The following is a 19731-nucleotide window of genomic DNA, read 5'->3' on the forward strand; positions in this document are numbered from 1 at the left end:
TCCTTGCGAAAGAAGAGTGCATTTTATTTGCAATATGTGACTTTGTGGGCTTTGCGAGGCGTGCGTGCCGCTGCAGCCCCTCGCACTCAGCGTTCCTGAGGCTGAAGCCGAGGCTCTCCGGAGAGACGGAGAGATGGGAGCGATAGACTCCGCGAGAAGGCGAAGGAGGGAGGGGGGGGAGGGAAGAGCCGAGGACACAGAGGAAAGGCGGGAAAGGAGAAGAGAGCTGCCCCATTAGGACGGTAAACCTCGAAACTGTGCAGCACGACTGCAAACTTTCTACACTTTGAAACAGATTCCATCAGGGAAAGGCCAGAGAGAAGAGGGAGAGGGAGGGAGAAAAAAAGTAGGGAATAAACTCATGAAAAGAGCTAACAGCTCTATTTCCTCCAGTCCCACATATTCATTCAAATCGATTCCCTTTGAGAAGTGAGAGGCCATTCCTCATCTGCAAGACAGCCGCGTCCAGCTATCGGAATAATACACACGCTGAGGCGTACAGTGGCTGCATACACACACACACACACACACACACGTATGCACACATGAGCGTTTTTCATATTTGCAGCGACCTCGCGCACGAATAAAGAATTCAAAAACAAGGAGAGCTAACAGGTAAAGGGTTACCATGGGGATCTCAGCGAGGACCGGGGGTAAATAGGAAATCTGACAACACCCAAGTGATGTCGTTATCTCAATCTGTTCCCACACACACACACACAGTCAATTATAGACGTACAAATACAGATTGCCTTTTGTTGGCGATATATTGATGAAGTACATGCACGCAGACAGCGTGGATGTGTGCGACAGTGCGGCAGGAAGACGCTCTAGTTATATGGCAGGGCGGTTGAAGCCAAACAAAAACATACGTCTCTGCGCGGTAATTGGACAAACTCATAAACTATGTCATAAAACATTATTTCTGCTCAGCCCTCCCGCTCCATCCCTCCCCGCCGCTCTGATTTGCTATTTGACACGAGGAGGCAGCAGCAAACATCAGAGTGCTTGCGTGTGTGTGTGTGTTTGCGAGCCTGTTGTGTGCGTGTGTGTGTGTAATTATACCGCCTGAGGGGAGACAACAACAGGGATGGATGAATAATGTCCTTTGATCACGATAACACCACACACACACACACACACACACACACGTTTGCATCCACTACATTAACACTGGCAGTTACACCGTGTGTGTGTGTGTGGTTAGTTGGTACAAGAAAACTTTTTCAGCCACCAGCCGCCATGACAGCTGCCGTGAAACATGCACTCATACGGACAAAAGTGCGAGGAGTGCTCGAGTTTATCAATACAAGCAATCAGAAAAACCGCTGCTCGTTATCTGGGGATCTATCGACAAGTCTCACCACCGACGATCGATCATTTACATAAATACACTTGCAGCTGGTGTGCACTGAATGTGTGTCCATGCGTCACTGTTTGATTAGTTAAATGGAGTAGCAGTGGTTGATACGGGATCTGACCCCTAACTAGATGGTCGCGGCCGTGTTTTTAGATCCAGACAGCCATTAGCTTTAGCATTTTAGCTCTTGCAATCGCTAACTGGGCTTTAACACCAACTGACAACAATCGTTATTGACGCTGTGCCTCTCTTTCAGACAAACGTCGATGGTTGATGCTGGTTGAGCAACAAGTTTTCAGTAGTGATTAAGTAAAATATGTGGAATTAAATAAGTGGCTTCCTCTTATCGCCATTTTGACGATGGTACTGTGCAACGGTCACTTAGAAGAGGCCGATGCTGCAGTCCAGTTAACTCTGAAGCCAAAAATGTCTAACCTCCCACAAGAAAAAGTACAATGGAAGGCCACTAAATGTCAGAATTACTACTATTGCGATCTACTGCAACATCATGACATCACACAGCAATGGCAGCACCGACGGGTAGGAGGGTAGGATCCTTTTGTAGACCACAGTATTTGTTTTAGATTAGTGAAACCAAGTATAAAAGTGCCTGTCACGGGGATGCCCTGGGACCTCTGAGTGTAACACACATCACACAACACTCAGTCACTTTAATTCTCGAGCCGGCAGGTGGCTGACGTTGATTGGCGAGTAAACGGTTGCATTATTGTGGCAATCTCATTGCTGTTACATAAAATGTGTAATGCTCTGCTGAGGGTTCACTCGTTTGTGCGCTTGCCAACGATACATCATTTTGTAAGGGGTTAGCTAACTTTATTGTTAACTTTTGGTGTTGTGCACCCCGAACGCTTGGAGGTCAAAAGGCAGCAAACTTCCGACCCTTTGGCATGGACTGGAACACAATATGTATAAGACGCTGACAGTGTTCATTCATTCATGATGTAGCCAAGTATCTTTGTTTTACTTTTGCACTTGACAAATTTGTCACGTTAAGCATATATTTACTGTCTAGACTGGACCTCACACATAAAATGTATTATTTCTTTATTAATAGTGGGCAAGAAATAATCAGATTAATTAAAATGTGACATACTTAAAAAGGAAATAAGTCGCTGATTTCGTAAAGAAAAGAGAGAGTCAGAGGATTAATGTCTGTGCTCTACTAAGAATCAGACTTGGATATGTCATTATGTGTTCATTAATATTCATTAATTTGTTTGAATCACTGAATAATTAATTAATCAACCCATGTAAATGAAGTGTCATTTGTTTAAGACGTTCAAGGGATGAGCTCTTAAGTAAAAGCGCGCCTGTCTGTGTGTGTGTGTGTGTGTGTGTGTGTGTGCCAGCGTGATGGTTAAGGTGACATCACTGCGATGTGGCACACTGTGGAACACACACACACACACACACACACCTACAGAGCTACACCGCTCAGCAATATAGAGAGCGTCACAACAATATCTCTAGACTGAACACTTTGTTTTATTCAGAAGCAAAGTGTTTGTTTTTTTGTTTTGTTTTGTTTTTTTTTCTTCTAGCAGCACAAGAGAGGGACATCTCCCAAGGCTGCTGTTAACACATCTGGTGCACAGACCATGATTTAATTCTCGAGATGTGCTCTCAAATATGAAGAGAAAACAGCGAGCAGCTGCAGCGGTAGCGGCGGCAACACGTCACGCAAATCAGACCGGACGCATCGATAGGTGGAGTCAGAGCAGAAACTAACAAAGACTAAAGGAAAAAAACGGCGGCAGAGTGAACAGCGCTGTTATTGACCACCGAGCGAGTCGATGGACATTTAGCGTGGGGATCTCATGAAGCCAATCAACGGGACCGAGCCAGACATCCGCCCACACAATTACACCGGGGGGAGGGAGTGAGAAGCCTTAAAAAGTTGATGTATGGAGAGACCAAAAGCAAAAACAAACACAAGATAATACAAGAATGAAGCTAAGTAAATGCAATGAAAACATAATAACATGATTTTAGGGTTTGCTTTGTTTTCTACCCACAAGTTGCAAAGGGCTGCCAGGGTGGCACCTTCAAGCCGAATTGCTGAGAATGCAGCAAGGAAAGATATTTCTTTCCTTAATCAATAATGCATTCGTTTCAATACTGGCAAGTGATGCATTATTCAACAAAGGCTGAGAGATGTATGGAGGGGACTAACACGGGGACATACTGCAACATTTATCTAATTAACAAGCGAGAATGAAAGCGTGAGTGAAGGATGGAGAGATGGGCAGAGGGGAGGGCACGAGGAGAGCGGAGAAGAGCGGGACGGAGGGGAAAGACAGAGCGGAGACGAGGCGTAAATAGCGTCTTTCTTTAATGGGGGGAGCTCTCGGGTAGTATTCTCCAGGGGTTGAGGAGGAAACGGCTTTGACTGGAAGTCATCAGCACCGAGAGATTTAGCCCTCCAAGTGACGGGCGAAGGAAACACACACAGAGCAAAAAGTGTATTCAGCGCACGCAGAGGCATTAAAGCACATATATATATACACACGCAGGGATGAATTTCACACACGTCTAAAGCACACACGAGCACGGAGGCGTAATCGTGAACAGACAAACACACAGAGGGTCTTACAAGGCGTAATCATCGGAGGCGAGCTTCTCCTCATATTTCACATGAGGATTAGCGAAAATCTGCATGGAACAAGGCGGCAGAAAGACTCCGCTACTTATATTTTCAGAAGGGTTACCGTATAAAACCTTAACCTACAGAGGGGTGAGCGGTTATATAAACTTTAAAAAAGGAGGGTAAAGACACTGTGTAAACCTTACAAGGAGAGGATGCAGCAGAGGATGCACGAGAAGAATCCTAATCCCTGTTTGGGATGGAAACACACTGCGGCACTCACTAAACACATTTGGCTGTTGTATTTTTTGTGAGTGTGGTGGTGGTGGTGGTGATACCGAATGTATAAGTGATGCCAGGACCTCCGATCACATAAAAAATTTAACATCGTTACGGAGTCTGATGTATTTACTTCGGTTGTAGTCGCCCAGTCGCCAGAATAAAATGTTGGCAGACAACGTTTCTGCAGATAATGGTACATGTCAGAGGTCGTTTACATATCACACATCACATCCACATTATATGTTTACGACCTGACTGTCAAATCAGGAGGAGCCAAGATAATGATGTGTTGCTGTTGTCCCTAAAAACGACTCTATCACAGCGCGGCTGACATTTGATTTTCGGGGTGAATGCTAATAGGGTTAGGGTTGTTGTAATGCATGCAGGGTATTTAAACAGTTTAAAAATGAAATGTATCGTCCAAAAGGAAACTCTAAACTTCCCTAGGAATTAAATTACGCATTTTCTTTTGCTTTATGAGCGCCGATATATCTGTGATGGGCTAATGTCGGCTGTTAAAACCAACTATCGGCACTAATCTCAATTTATTGTTCAGTGTTCCAGTGTTCTGATCATTTTGACCTTTACATTCATACTTTTACATTGTTGTCTTTGATCCAGCCTCCAGCTTGGATTTCCTTTTCATTTTGCCAGACTCCTTTCCACATATTATCAGAAAATCTGGTATAAAACAGCAACCGTGATAATCCTCTAATATTTCCTCGGATACCGTCAGGTCCTCGGGTGAAAACATTGCATCCTCAAAATGTCCGGAAGTAACAAAGTAATGACAATGATGAGGAACATTACACATTCTTAAGTGGCTCTATAAAAACACTTGGTGAGGCCAAGGTGATAAAAAAAGGAAGATTAAAACGCATTAAGAACATACGTTATACCCCAACCTGGAGGAACACTGCAGTCTGTGTGAGCTCCCTTGTGTGAGACAACTTCACCTAGCGTGAGGAGTGTGAGAGTTTGAAGCTAACACAGATGGACAGATAAGATGGGAGGAAAGAAGGAAAACGTTCAAAAGAAAACAAAGAGGAGACAAAGTGGTGGGTCGAGCACTTTAAAGTGGATTATTTTCTCCTCATCTGCTCCCGAGGAGGAAACACGCCTGCTGTCAGGGAGCTGAATCGCTGCTGTTTCAATGACACTCCCTGACAGGGGACATGCGGTGTGTGTGTGTGTGTGTGTGTGTTTTTGCAGCTTAAGTAGGTGGTGTGTGGCAGGTGCCAATCAGGACACTGTAATTCCCCACCACACTCAGCCCTGCCTCTGGTCAAGTTGAGGGATTATCCCTTCCCCTCTCCACCTCCTCTACTTCAACACTTGCCTCCTCCCCCTTCCTCCGCCCTCTCCTCCAACACTTACCCCCGCTTCCTTCCCTCTTCCTAAAAAGGGGCATGGTGTAGCATTACAGGATCAATAAACCATTACCGCAGTAACTTTAAGACATTTGTATATTAACTGTAAACAAACAAGATCATCGCTGAGAGGTTCTGCGGCCTCATCGACCTCCAGACTGAGTGCGTTATTGTGGGCCACAGGGTGGGATTTGGTGGGAAAATCTGCCGGACCCGCCTGAGGGAGAGATTGCTTTATGGCATGAAATAGGAAGAAGGATGCTATTCTTTCAGTGCGACAGGGGCTAAAGATTTGTGATTTTTCCCGCATTGGTGGATCGTGAAGAAAAAGAGGGGTTTATAGAAAAATGATTATCCTCTTCGGTAAAGTGAGAGCAGAGTCGAGAGTGCACAAGCTGCACTCGAGGCTGGAAAAGTGCGCGAGCAATTTGTAACAATAACATCATGTGTTTACACCAATTACGTCGAAACGCAGCGTCTTTCGCTGTTTTTGATAGTGACGCATTGATGTTTCACATGTAGCATCTTGAAGGAAAGACTGGCGAGCACACTGTCTGGTAAGCTCTCTTTGATCCCCCCCCACTCCTCAAATACCACGGATCAGAATATCCCCATTGTGAGTCTGATGAATCGTAGCAGCTAAACACTGCCGCAAGAAGCCAGGGTATCGTGCGCTCCTCATCTGTTTCTATTCACAGCTCAAAGTGATTGTCAGGCAAAGGAGACGTTTGGCTATTCAGATGTGAGAGCCAATCAGGACCCGTGCACCTTGTCTGAGGGAATCCTGCACCGTGAATGGAGACTTCCAAGATTACAGCTCACTGTACCACGCAGCCGCCAGACTACTAAAACACTCCTACTCCTGCTTTATCTCCTCATTTAGTCATCCATTCTTCTGTTCTCGACCTACTTTTTGGAATACTCTCTTCTTCCACCCGTTCCTCCAGCACTTTTTCTGCAGATACTTACCTCATCCTCCCACCCCCTGTGCTTCCTCCGCATTATCGCTTCCCACCAATGTCAACCTGGTTCCTCTCTGCGTTTCTGTCTCTAGACACCAGCTGCACTGATATGAGCCCTTCCTGAGCACCAACAGTCACAGTGCGTTTGATTTTTCCCTGCGGCTTTGCTTGATTTCCTCGGTTCAGCAAAGATGCAAGCCAGGACCTTTGGCAAACCACTCCGAACCAAAGCAATTATTCAATCAATTCATTCTCCCGTTCACTCCACCTTCCTTAGCACAACTCCGCCCAATCATCAACAACGTCCATGTGGCCAAGCATTCACACTCATGATCCTGCACACACTGCTCCATACCTTGTCAGCCATGATCATGGACGACCCTCCGTGGATGCCCAGGATGGGTATGAGCGTCTGCGAAGAAATAAAATCCAAAATCTGGGCGATGGCTTCCTGGTCAGTGCCATCCCCAAACACCACGCCGTGGATCTTAGTCCCGGACATCAGGTCGCACATGTGGGTGATGATGCTTTTCGGGTCGGTCTCGTTGACCAGCAGTGTGACCACGTTGACGTCTATGGGGTCCTCCTTGCTCCACAGCGCCCGGATGTCCCGGTCTGAGATGTAGCGCGTGCGCCCCAAGATGACCGCAATGTTCAGGACCGGCACTTTTTCCGACCCGCCAGACCGCTGCTTTTGCGCTGCCGCGGGGTCTGCGATCAGGGTCACCGCCACCAGGAGAGCCAGGGACAGCAGCACACTATCACTACCAGTGCCACAACCGCTGCTCCTTCTACTCCTCCTCTTACTCCTTTTGCTGCTGAGGGACATCCTGCCAAACCACTTCATCCCCTGCATGGATGGAAGGTGAGGGAAAACAGAGCAGATGAAGACAGATCAGAAAGAGAGAAGGAGATGAGAGGGAGAAGTGTGGAATGATGATGGCAGAGAGGGAAAGACAGCAGAGATAAATTGTTAATGCACAGCTCTTTGAGCCCACACATCGAGGTTGAATCCTTCATTTTTATTCCACTTCTTTTCTCTAATGTTATTAAATACATAAACCTTGTGGGGAGGGAGATGGCCTTGGGATGAAGTTGCAGAGGGCTGAGTGAAAGAGATGACTAACAAGTATACATTTTATGGTCACGACTGCGAGGATCAGATGATTCCGGAGCTAGCCGAGCCCTTCGGAAGAGGCAGGCAGACATTTATACAATTTATAGTCTACATTCAACCTGCAGCATATAAAGGGAGCTCTGTGAGTGACAATAGACAAACTGTACACAGCATCCATTACACTTCCTGCTGGTTGGTTGACTTAAGTTCTTCCATTGATGGTAATGTTGGCAATTAATTATGCGCTTGTGTGCGTGTGAGAGAGTGATGTAACACTGGGTAATTGGAGTTGAAGTCTTTGGGAGTTCACTGATGTTGTGACGTAGCATGGAGTCATGGGAGTTGTTGTCGTCACTGTTAAACAACCACCATTGCTGCTGATAAGCTATCTTCGAGACCTAGGCAAAGATGCTCACGGACGAGGAGATGTTTTAAAGTCGTATTCACGTTATCTTCAGTCGTGTTCGCCAACTTCCTTCCTAACTCTCTGACTCTCCAGCGGAGGCCATGGCAATAAATGACTAAATTAAACGCTACCTTGAGTAAACTTGTGGATTTCTCTGGGTTTGAACTAGGGGTGATTCAATTTCGATCCCTCAAATTCAAAGGCAGCATCTTGAGTATCTTACCTAAACCCAACCCTGCAAAAAAGGTCACCAGGATTGCCAAACCGTTATCTTTTTAACAAAGAATTTAAACAACGAGTCTAAAAATAAGATGGCCGTCAGCATTGAAAAACATTTTAAATCAAATCTTGACTTGAAGATTTAAAGTTAAATTGAACCGCGGGTCTGAAGACTCGCGACGCTCCTAGTTTGAACATTACTGAAAACATTTTGGACACAACAGCTCAACGAAACTGTAACAAAAGGTGCCGTTATTTTGACATTTTATTGTGAAATCTTTATTATATCTTTAACATCACCGTCTTGAACGTATCGGTGGGACGAAAGTAAACAAAACTGCACTGAACAATAAAAACGCATATATAACTGCTGCATCCCTTGTCATACTAAGATTTTTATTAAATGTCTACTAGAAGGGACACCTTATTGCATGCACAACAATATTGGAGTTGGAAACAGATGTCACCAGCGCATAAAACAAAAGAAAACATAAATGATGCGTTCTTCACCTCTATTTATTAGATTCTTATATAAATGATTCTACGCAGCAGTGACATGACGGTCAGACACACAGATCATTTTGTATCCCAGAGGTAAGTAAGAGACAAATTACATAAAGGCTGGAAAGAACAGACAAATATAAACCAGCAGGCGCTATTAATAGCTTGGGATGCCACTGCCGGCCACGGACATGGGAGGCGGAGGGTTGGAGCGGGGTTTTCCTCAGTTAAAACAAATGTTTTTTTGTTTTAACTGAGGACAGTGTGCATGTCTGCATGAACATGTGAACATGTGAATATGAGACAGTGATGAAGTCAGTGCTAAGAAGGTGGCAGCTGTTTCTCTGCACCAAGAGTGACATCATCCTCACAAACAAACCACTATCTCCACCAGCCCGCTCTCCACTGAGATAATGCTCGCCGGACCTCCCCGGACATTTGGTGCTTGGAGAGCATGAAACATCAAGTGTGTGTCTGTAGATTTATCATTGTGTGTGAGACACATGAGCAGGTGTGCTGAACAGTAGAGCGTGAGCAAAATCAGAAGGGCATGAAACATATGGTCACATAATGTGTCTGTGTGCACCGCTGACGATTTATGGATTCACCGACAGGACGGCGTTTTTTCTTGCATCGGCGCAGAGCCCGCTGGCGCATGATTGATTTGCAGGAGCCGTCGTTTATCAGGCCACTGTTTGCAACCAGAACAGATTTAAGCTCTGAGATCATAAGATCATAAGAAACTTGTCTGATTTATAAAGGGTTCCCAACCATTTGCATAAGCCATGAAACACCGCTGTGAAAGACACAGCGAGACGTTGCCCACCGATGTCTTTTCAGAAGAACCACAACAATGGAGTGAGATGTGCAGGCATTTGGGTAGCAAGGACAAGACCCACAGTTGTGTCTATTTCTCTCATAGCTAAACTAGACATTGACAACTTTTCAACTTCCTTCTTTCTAGCCTTTCCAAGGATAATCACCGGAACCTCGGCTTTCCTCAGAGTAGCATCGACCCTAAACAGGACACACTGCATTTGTTCAATAGCTTTTGTTTCCAGATGTCCGTGATTTTCTGATCATTCATTTATTCTATAAATGAGACATGTAGGCAGATGTGCTCGCAGCGTAAATCAAGCCTTCAATTTCTCAGTAGATTTCATCCCCGGTGTAACACAGTGAGAGCAAGTCTTATTCCAGCGCCATTGATCTCATTATTCTCTTTCCATTACACTGTGCAATCAACATTTTATTTCATAATGGTAAGTTAAAGCAAAAAATTAGACTTTTTTTCCAACTGAACTAAAAAGCTCAAAATTAATAAGAGACGCCACATCAAATTTGGAGGGGAACGTTTGGACCATGGAACAGGGAATTAGTTGGTGCGGCAACACTAATTTATCTGACTGCCTTTTTTAAAATTGCATGATAGGACATTTTTGAGCCATTTTTTTTTTGTCTACTGTTCCCATGAACTTGTGCACGCATGACTTACGTGTCATAATCTATCCAATGGTTGTATATCACCGCTCTATCTGTATTTTGATGCAGATGCGGATCGGCTGTAGATGCAATTAAAGGTTTATTGAACACACGGTTCGAATCCCCTGTAAGCAAACAGCCAGCAGTGAAGTAGTTATTTTAAGGGAACCAACAAAACAGCAATTTGCTATTTTTATTAAGAAGAGATCTATTCCAAACTGTTTTCTGTGCCACTGCTTGCCAACTGCTGTTTAACTGGCCTTCTGAGTTTCCCATCTGATGAAACAACAAAACCCACATTGGACTCCCCCTTCCCATCTGAATATTCAGCTGTTTTTAGTTTCAGAATACTTCTTGGTAAGTAGTTACATAATGTATTTTCTTACTTGGAAAGTTTTGCAGTATCTTTCAACACTGCTGGAGGAAGCTGCTCCTGCCTTTTTTTTTCTATTTACTGTTTAAGTATGACGGTGGTTTTTAGATTATTTGCGACCTTGTGATTCCATAATGAAATTGAGACTTCGGCGGAAGGGCTCCGTTGCCAGCTGAATAATGCATGTGGGCTCACTGTGTCATCGCCGTGTTTTATGAAACAGGCAGAGGGCTGCTTGCCCCCACACCACACACCCCCTACCCGACTGAGCATCAACACTGTTAGAGCAGACCTGAGGATGAATCATCCAAAATCTCGGGCCATTCACTGCAGAGAGGGCACCGAATGCCTAATGGATTCCCAGTGTCTCTGTCAAGAAGTCGTCATCCTCCTTCACCTAAAAGCTGTACGATTACACGAAGGCTTTGCCCTGACAGTTTGTGAAATCACTTAATTCTATACGGCTGGTGTTTCTCTCTCAGAAGAATGATGGACTATAACAGCTGAGAACTTAGTCATCTCAATAACGCAAGATATAATACTGTATAAAAGCATTGACATACAGTATTTTTGTAGTTAGAATGACTAACTATGACTTTTTCCCATTTCAGGCCTTGCTCAAGAGCACTCGAGAAGGACGCTCTTCCTGTCAAGAGAAAAATTAAACACAAAGCTTCCGTTTGAAGGACCGTCTTCATTACTACTAGTCCATTACGCCGCGGCTGCTGCTGATATCATCTTTTCATATATTACATTTCACTATTAATATCGCAGTATTGGTCGGGACCATCAGGCGGTTAAAACGCTTTTCATCAGCAGTTTTCTGGCGGTTACAGGAGAGTTGTGAAGCCCACGCAGTCTGGAGAATGTGAACAGAGGAAAATAATAAATAAATAACGCTGCTACATGAATGCTCACATATGTACTGTACGCATACTGTAGTGTTTGAGGGAAGAGTTTCGTTCTATACGATACGAGCTATCACCACCCTCTGAGAAATCACACACACACACACATCTTTCCTGTGGCTACGGAGATCTTAAACGGCGAAACCAAAAAACAGAAGGGTCAAACTGGTACCAATTTGGCGTTATGTGGTATTTATAGTAACAGTTGGTCTCTCACGAGATTATCTCTTTCAGTTCCGAGGGGCGTTGTGGAAACTTGACGAACAAAAGAGTGTTTTTTTTTCTCTCTCTCTCTCTCTCTCTCTCTCTCTCTCTCTCTCTCTCTCTCTCTCGCTCTCTTTCCTTGTCTCACCTCGCAGCATTGCAGGGGGGCTTTCAGGGAGAGAAAACAGAGCGAGGAGGAGGAAAACAGGCAGATGAAGTAAAGGCAAGGCAGAAAGAGAAGAAAAGTATCTTGAGAAAGGGACGTGCAAAGAGAGGGAGAGAGAGAGAGAGAGAGAGCATTCCCCCCAGCCAAATCGGATTGGGGCAGTTTGTCGTCACACAAAGGGCTACCGTTTCTTGGCACCACAACAGTAAATGATGTTTGGCAGGCGCATCCATACTACTGGCTATCGTTCACACACACGCGCGCGGGCTAACACACTCTCTCACGCACGCACGCACGCACAGTGAGATTTGCTAGCTCACACCAGGCACGACCTGTAAACGCTCTCTCAGCGTGCACGTGTTCAAAGTGAAATCTCAAAAAAATCTCTCTGTGATTCTTTTTTCTGTTGAAACACACACCAGCAGGGGGAATCTCTCTCTCTTGCAATACAAAAAAAAAAAAACGCTCTTCCTGTTTGTGGTCAAACACACAACTCGCTTTCACGCGCATCAATAATTCAGCCGCATTATCTTGACATGATGATTAATATGATTACATTTACTGCAGTGGTCACATCCGTTCTTCTTTCTATCCTGCTAAATGGCATTTAGATTAAATCAACGCACTGAAGACACTCTATGGATATGATTTATTTACGGGGTCAGTGCTCAGAATGGCTGATGCCGAGGACGGAAAAGTGTGTGTGTTACTATGCCACGGCCCAGAGGACACATGTGTGCGTCGACTTCCCTGGTTTCGTTAGGACGACGCTGAATACTGTATGTTTAACATGCGTCCCACATCGGCTCCACCATTACTCCACATCCCTTCAGCACCCATTCACCTGCTCACTCATCCGTCTACCCCTTCATTTTTCGTGCCGATTTCATCCCTCCATATTTTCACCACTTGCCCCCCCCCCCCCCCCCCCCCCCCCCACACACACACACACACACACACACACACACACACACACACAAACACACGCACACACACACACACACTCTGCATTGACTTCCGCGAGACATTTTTATATTACAAACTCCAGACTCCTCCGTGATCTCTCATAATCTCTCCCAAGGTTTTTTTCAGGCATTAAGGCGCACTGTAGTCAGCCTTACAGCCACGACTCTGCAACTGCCGTCTCTTCTTTTTTACATCCCTTCTTATTAATAGCATTTCTGCTGTCAGTCTCTCCATGATGCTCTGCTTTCAGTTCAGCTGATGCAGACAGAAGGAACTGTTTCAGTGGCGGCTGGTGACTGAAAAAATTGGGGAGGACAGGAGGAAAACCAGTCCACGGTGTCATGTTGTTTTATACAAGTCAACTACTTATCCCTATGTTCTTATATTCAATGAAAATTAAGCAATAAAACAATGACTTACAAGACTTCTTTAAAAAACATTTCATTAAATGGCTAATATACAAGACAAAAAAAATAACAATGTGTACCCCTTCCGGGTTTTGATCCCCAGTCACCTGTGTGGCAAACAACTGCTCTACCCACTGTGCTACCACAGCAGTCAATATAGATACTTCATGGCAGCACAAGACATCACACTCATCACTCATCACAATCGCCCAAAACAATTGTGTTGCTGCTCTGTATTGTGTCCCGGTCTTGCCGCTAACGTTATGTCCCTCAGCAGGACGAACGAAACAAAAACTATGAATTATCTTTATGACTGCTTCTCTTTGATTTCTCCGAACAGTTTTTTTTCTTTCAGAAATTTGCTTATATTTCCTTTGAAACCGATTCCAATATCGCTGATAACTCCATATTTCTTGTCCGAGCATGGCTGGCAGTAAAAGCTGTAAAATACATAGAGGTCATTTTTGTTTATGGTTGTATAAATGTGAGAATGAAATTTGGGAACTGTTATTGGACCAACCTGCTGTCAATCTTGTATTCTGGTTGCTGATTGGTAAGGGAGGACGTCCTCCCTTAGCACGTCATTTTACGTGTCTTAGCCAATCATAGATCAGCATGAAAAAATCCTAAATGCATTGAGTGAATGGAATGAGATCCCTCCCACGGAGGACAGAAGCCCTCCGTCCTCCTCTAGCCCCCACCTTCCTGCTCCCTGCTCCTCTGACAGACTGCTCTGTCTCCTCCGTCTGCAGCTGTCGCTGTTGAACCGTTTTAAGTGGATTTTCTTCCAAAGAAGAAACTTTTTTTTATGATATAATATATATATAATATTTTATAAATGATACTGAGATTTGGTAATGATTTATTTCAACCAGTTACTCTTCCTTAAAAAAAAATTGATCTTCCTCTTGCCTCTCAAAAATAGAGGACCAACCTCCTCTGCCTCTATGGACGAGCCTCCTCTGAACTGTTTGTATCTAAATGTTCTATTAAAATACAGAGGGCTGTTCAACACGATCACACCGTTGAAAGAGAGAAGCTGGACACATACAGTACTTTGTTCTTCTCAGCAGCTAGCTTTGGACTTCTGGGATCCACTGAGGTTGAATGTTAATGCCACGGTGTACATAAATACATGATATTCTGCAATAGTGTGCAATGCCCCTTTTTGTGGCATTGCAAGCAGTTTTGGTGCCTACCACTAACCAGGTAGTTTTGGTGCCTAAACCCTAACCTAACCATGACTGTTTAACAACATCCCAAAGTCATTACTTGCCATGCTATGAGACTTTTTGTCAGCACGCTTTACTTTTAAAGTCTACCCAGCTGTTGTATATAACGTATTGTTGCTCTAGGAAACTGGCCATCGGCAGCCGACCTCAGCAACATCCTCACGGCTGAAAGGGAGCAAATCCCCGCAGCCAGGCCCCACAACCAGAGAAAAGAGCTGCGTATTCTTTTTCCAACGGTATCCAAGTGACTTGTCACATTCCCAGCTGTCCATCAATCCACAATCCGCCCCCTCGTGCAGTAGAGAAACTATGTTGGCAACCACTTAAACAGTTATGTGGTCCCTTCATTTAATGTTCGGATCCATTCGGGTTCTGCTTCCTGTTGCCAGTTTCAATCACTCCCCTGCTCCAGCAGCTCCGTCTCCCTGTCTTCCATGTTTAGATCCACAGACTTAAAGGAGAACTTCGGTCGATTTAAACATGCAGCTTCATTGCTCAAGCTACCCTTGACTTGCCAGTACCGAAGACGCGAACAAATTTGGTCCAGCCATTACAGAGCTCCGTGAACGGAGACGTAGCATTGAACGCTAACAGCATGGGGTCAGAACTTTAGACTGTGTTTTAAGCGTCTTAACATGCTCCACATCTCACACCAAAAGTTATGCAACATCAGCAGACACCTTAGCACACAGCACTGTAGCGTGTATGACTCAAAATGAATAAAAAAGTAGTTAAAACAATGTGTTTGTGCAAGGAGCTACTTACCTGTTTGTTGACATCGGCGTCTTCCGGTAGCTAGGCTAAACTAGCTGATCCGTCGAGCGTGCATTTACTCCCTCACTGGCGGAGACGGAAACGTAATCCAGCATTTTCGTGTTTATGTTCATAATGTACATGTCCATGTTACAGCCTGTCATGAGCCATGAGCCTTACAATAGCCTGTTAAGCCTGTTAAGTGCACACTCGATGGATATGCTAGTTTGGTCTAGCTAACGGAACACAAGGATGTCAACAAACAGGTAAGTAGCTCCTTGCACAAACACACTGTTTTAACTACTTTTTTATTCATTTTGAGTCATACACGCTACAGTGCTGTGTGCTAAGGTGTCTGCTGATGTTGCATAACTTTTGGTGTGAGATGTGGAGCATGTTAAGACGCTTAAAACACAGTCTAAAGTTCTGACCCCATGCTGTTAGCGTTCAATGCTACGTCTCCGTTCACGGAGCTCTGTAATGGCTGGATCAAATTTGTTCGCGTCTTCGGTACTGGCAAGTCAAGGGTAGCTTGAGCAATGAAGCTGCATGTTTAAATCGACCGAAGTTTTCCTTTAACTCCTGAACCACAGCCGTGTCCTCCACCCCAGAGCATATATTCAAGCGCCTCAAGCCTCTTCCCTCTTTCTCTGGTTTTTGGTTCATCAGACCTCTTCCTGCCCGTACTGTCTCACTGCTGTATCTCTGCAAAGTTATGCAAAGATGAATTCTAAAATGACTCGATTTTTAAAATAACTTTGTTAATGAATATATTCTCTATTAATCTCTGCCAAAACATTTCCCCTCTCTGCCATTACTCTCTCTCTCTCTCTCTCTCTCTCTTTCTCTATCTCTCTCTACGGTTTAATTCCTCTGGTTCCACGCTCTTCCATCCCTCTCTGTTCGAGAGTTTCATTCTAAAATGAGATTCTGTCATTTCGAGGAAAACCGACACCAAGAAAAAGAAATTGTATGAATGCAAATGCGCTGCCGAAGTCGGGACCTGTCTATATGTCCTCTGCATACAAAGTAAGAACAGTTTTTAGAGCTCTTTTTTTTTATATGTATTAGACCTGTTCTTCCCCCAAGCAACTTATTTGCTTAGACACCTTGGCTGAGAGGGTGAGAGATGGAACCTAAAGAAACACCGACAGAAGACGGGCATCATGAAGTCCCAGGAATGACGTCATAGCAGCACCCACACTGGCTGACTGACAGTTGGTGTATGGGAAGAGCAGTTCTGAATCAGAGTCCAATTATTACTCTGCACAGCGAAATCAGTTCAGCACACAGCCTGTGAAAACAGTTGTATAATGTGTTTGGTGGCTCTAGGGGAGCTTTTCCAGAGGACAGACGCAGGCACTCATCAGGCAGGGAAGTTCTGACCAAAGATGCTGTCAAAATGCATTATGGGAAGTAAAGAAGCTGGTGGTTTTTTTTTTAAGGGGGCTTAAGTCAGGGTATCTCAACCTTGTCTGCTTCGGTTCCTGATCTTTTTTCCGCTCACGAGGTTTCGCCGAACTTTCCTCTAGTGCCGCTTCAAGTATCCCGCAATCTGTCCCCCCCATCTCTTCTGACATTCTTCTCCTCTGTCAGCTCATCCTCTGTCCGTTCTCTCCCAGCCAATTCCCTCATTCAATTTTCTCTCTCCCTCTCTCTCTCTCTCTCTGTCTTTTTCCCAGGCCCCAGCCATCTGCTCTGTGTGCCCTGACGTGTGCATGAGCACCCATGAGAAGCCCAGTGGAAGTAATCGTCTGTTACCACTCAGGCTTCAACATGTTGTCTGCCCACTGCACATACCTCTTTAGCTCCCTGCAAACCCACTCTGTGTGTGTGTGTGTGTGTGTGTGTGTGTGTGTGTGTGCGTGTGTGTGTGTGAGAGAGTGTGCGAGGGACCAACAAAGAAGGACCCACTACTATTCCCTTATATATGGGGCGTGAACGGTGTTTTTCTCTCCGTCTCTCCACACCTGATGCCCAACGCACACCTCCACCTCCCTAGTCCGCTCTGCGCTCCTCCCTCCAGTTCTTTCAGAGCTAATTGCATCAGTCAGTTTCTGCTTCATCGCTATGCAGTCGGGTCCGACATTAGACTTTCCTGAGTTGCAGTTTTGCTTTCTGGCAGTGACACGCGAATACATTTGTGTTGCCAAAGATTACATGTTGTCGTTCAGAGCGGTCAGATGTAAGTTGGTAGGTTATTTCGCAAATCTATCCGTGTCACTGTGTGGCCCTCTGATCTTTGCCCCCCTAACAGTGAAAGGAATCTTTTTCCTTTTCCTCCCGAGACACCTCTGAAGGCCGGGAGTCAGAGGTGATTTTAAGATTTTATTCATCGATAAACAACGCTGATGAATGTGAAGCACGGCAGCGCTGCTTTGCAGGAGCAGGCCAGCTCGGCACTCGATGGGCGACCTGATTTTAATCCTTTTTTTGTAAAAGAAGTACCCTCTGACTGATTGACTGGACTTCAGAGCTGAGTTTGGTTAATAGTGTCCTCATCTATATGTAAATGGAGGCGTATTAAAAATCAATCATCTCTCTCTCTCTCTCTCTCTCTCTCTCTCTCTCTCACACACACACACACATGCAATCTGGCTCATTTCCTTTCTGCACCCCTCTCTCTTGCCTGCGCTGTGAACAACAAATGCAACAATACTTAAAAAGAATAATCTGTCCTTCTTAAGTGAGCACACACACACACGCGGGCACACACTTGCTGAATGGTAAAAGCAAGGAAAACCATAAAGCTGAATGGTTGTAATTTACAGCGGGGGCCTCGATCTGCGTGTGTGGAGGTAGTGGGTTAATACATTATTTCCTTTGGCTGTCATAAGAAAATATGGATTGCCCTTCCATGGGCTGCAGCTGGCGCCTTTACACGGGGAGAGAGAGAGGGGTGGGGGGGCTTCTGTGATGGGAGAACTGCGCTTCAACAACGTGACTGAATCCCGAGAACAGGAGAGAGAGAGAGGGGGGAGCGTGTGAGGAGGGTGGGGGGGTTGAGGGGAGATGTAAATTCACTTGGATCCCCCCCCCCATTAACTTCAACGCAAGCAACACAATGCAAGTGCGACCCCTGCTGGAGCAACGCCGGCCTGCTTTCCTCCGCTCTTGGCCGAGACGCTCCTTCACACAGTGAAATTTGTATAATTCTTTTTTTAGGGCAAAGCCCCCTGTTAACTTTTTAGTCACGTCTGGGGAGGGCGCACAGAAATCATTTAAGACATCTAATTGAAGAGAATAAGCGCGGAGAGGCGTCTCCATCGGACTGCGCTCACGGCTCGTCCTGGTATGGGATGGAGATGGAGCTGGAAGTTGCTCCAAGCAGCGGCGCGACCGAAACCGCAATGTGTTATCCAACCTCTGGACAAAAAAAAACATGAGAGCGCACCCATCTTTTTTTCCTTTTTTTTTTTTTTATTCCGTGCGCTGCCTTTTCAATTCGTGAACCCCGGCTTCATTCATGCGCCCCCAACTACCGAAAGGAGTGCACGCCTCTTTCATTTTTCACCTGGCCAGCCGCGTTTCTACTGGTGCACGGGAATGTCTGGCACACGGATAAAACGCGTCCGCGCTCCGTTCACTGCGCCAGCGTTATGAATCACGAGAAAGAGAGTGAGAAAAAACAAAAAAACAAAAAAAACGATGATACTTGACGTGAGAGCCGAGAGGAGAGAGATCCCGAAATTCTCGCCTCGCATCGTGTTTTTTTTTTTTTAAGGGACAGCGGGTTGTTCCTCCGCGGTGTGGGTGCCGCACTTTGAATAGTGGGGGGGACGCCTGTGGGTAAAAAAAAAAAAACCCGCTGATCAAGAGAGGAGAAGGAGGATGAAGAGAGGGGGGGAGGCAGAGACAGAAATGGTGCACGATCATCACAGCCCAAAATTCAGAGAGGCAACAGAAAGAAAAGACAGATAGAGACTCTACTTACAGCATCTCCCTTGCACAGAGCTCCAAAACAGTGGTGTGAGATGACATTGCAACAGTCCCCTCTCTCCTCCGAGAAAACATGCAGCCCCTGTGGTTGTGATCACACTCCCCGCACAACAGGAGAAAGACCAAGAAGAAGAAGAGGAAGAAGAAATCACAGAATCTCTGGCGATGAATTATTCCCACCGTGTCCAACAACAGCAACAGTAAAAAAAAAAAAAAAAAAGAAGAAAAAAAAGAAATGGAAGATAAAAAAGGTACCAAAAAGGAGAAAAAAAAAAAAAAAAAACACCACCTGAATGAAATCCCCCGGTTTTATTTTTTCAGCACTTCACGGGCGCGCAGCCGCGATTTAAAATCACTGTTGTTGTAATCCAATCTTCATTGTGTGTGTGCGCCTGCCGCTGCTTCTCCTCTGCAATCTCTGCTGCTGGCCCCGCGCATTGTGTGTGCGTGCGTGTGTGTGTGTGTGCGTATGCGTGCGT

General features: G+C 45.3%; 1 protein-coding gene across 2 annotated transcripts in view; it reads right to left on the bottom strand.

Annotated features, from left to right (window-relative positions):
* The window catches only part of grin2aa (glutamate receptor, ionotropic, N-methyl D-aspartate 2A, a), a 160043-nt gene extending 140554 nt beyond the window's left edge, over positions 1 to 19489 (bottom strand). The window contains exons 1-2 of one of the 2 annotated variants that reach the window (XM_030407438.1): positions 19248 to 19489; positions 6935 to 7429 (exon numbers count right to left, since the gene is read on the bottom strand). In XM_030407438.1, coding sequence (XP_030263298.1) covers positions 6935 to 7426 — 492 coding nt within the window. In that variant the 5' untranslated portion in view covers positions 7427 to 7429; positions 19248 to 19489. Of the gene's footprint in view, positions 1 to 6934; positions 7436 to 19247 lie in introns of those variants that run through there. The other variant, XM_030407437.1, reaches the window with a different exon arrangement.
* Positions 19490 to 19731: the final 242 nt, after the last annotated feature.

The sequence above is a fragment of the Sparus aurata genome, chromosome 23 (genome assembly GCF_900880675.1).
Source record: "Sparus aurata chromosome 23, fSpaAur1.1, whole genome shotgun sequence".
Taxonomy (NCBI): domain Eukaryota; kingdom Metazoa; phylum Chordata; class Actinopteri; order Spariformes; family Sparidae; genus Sparus; species Sparus aurata.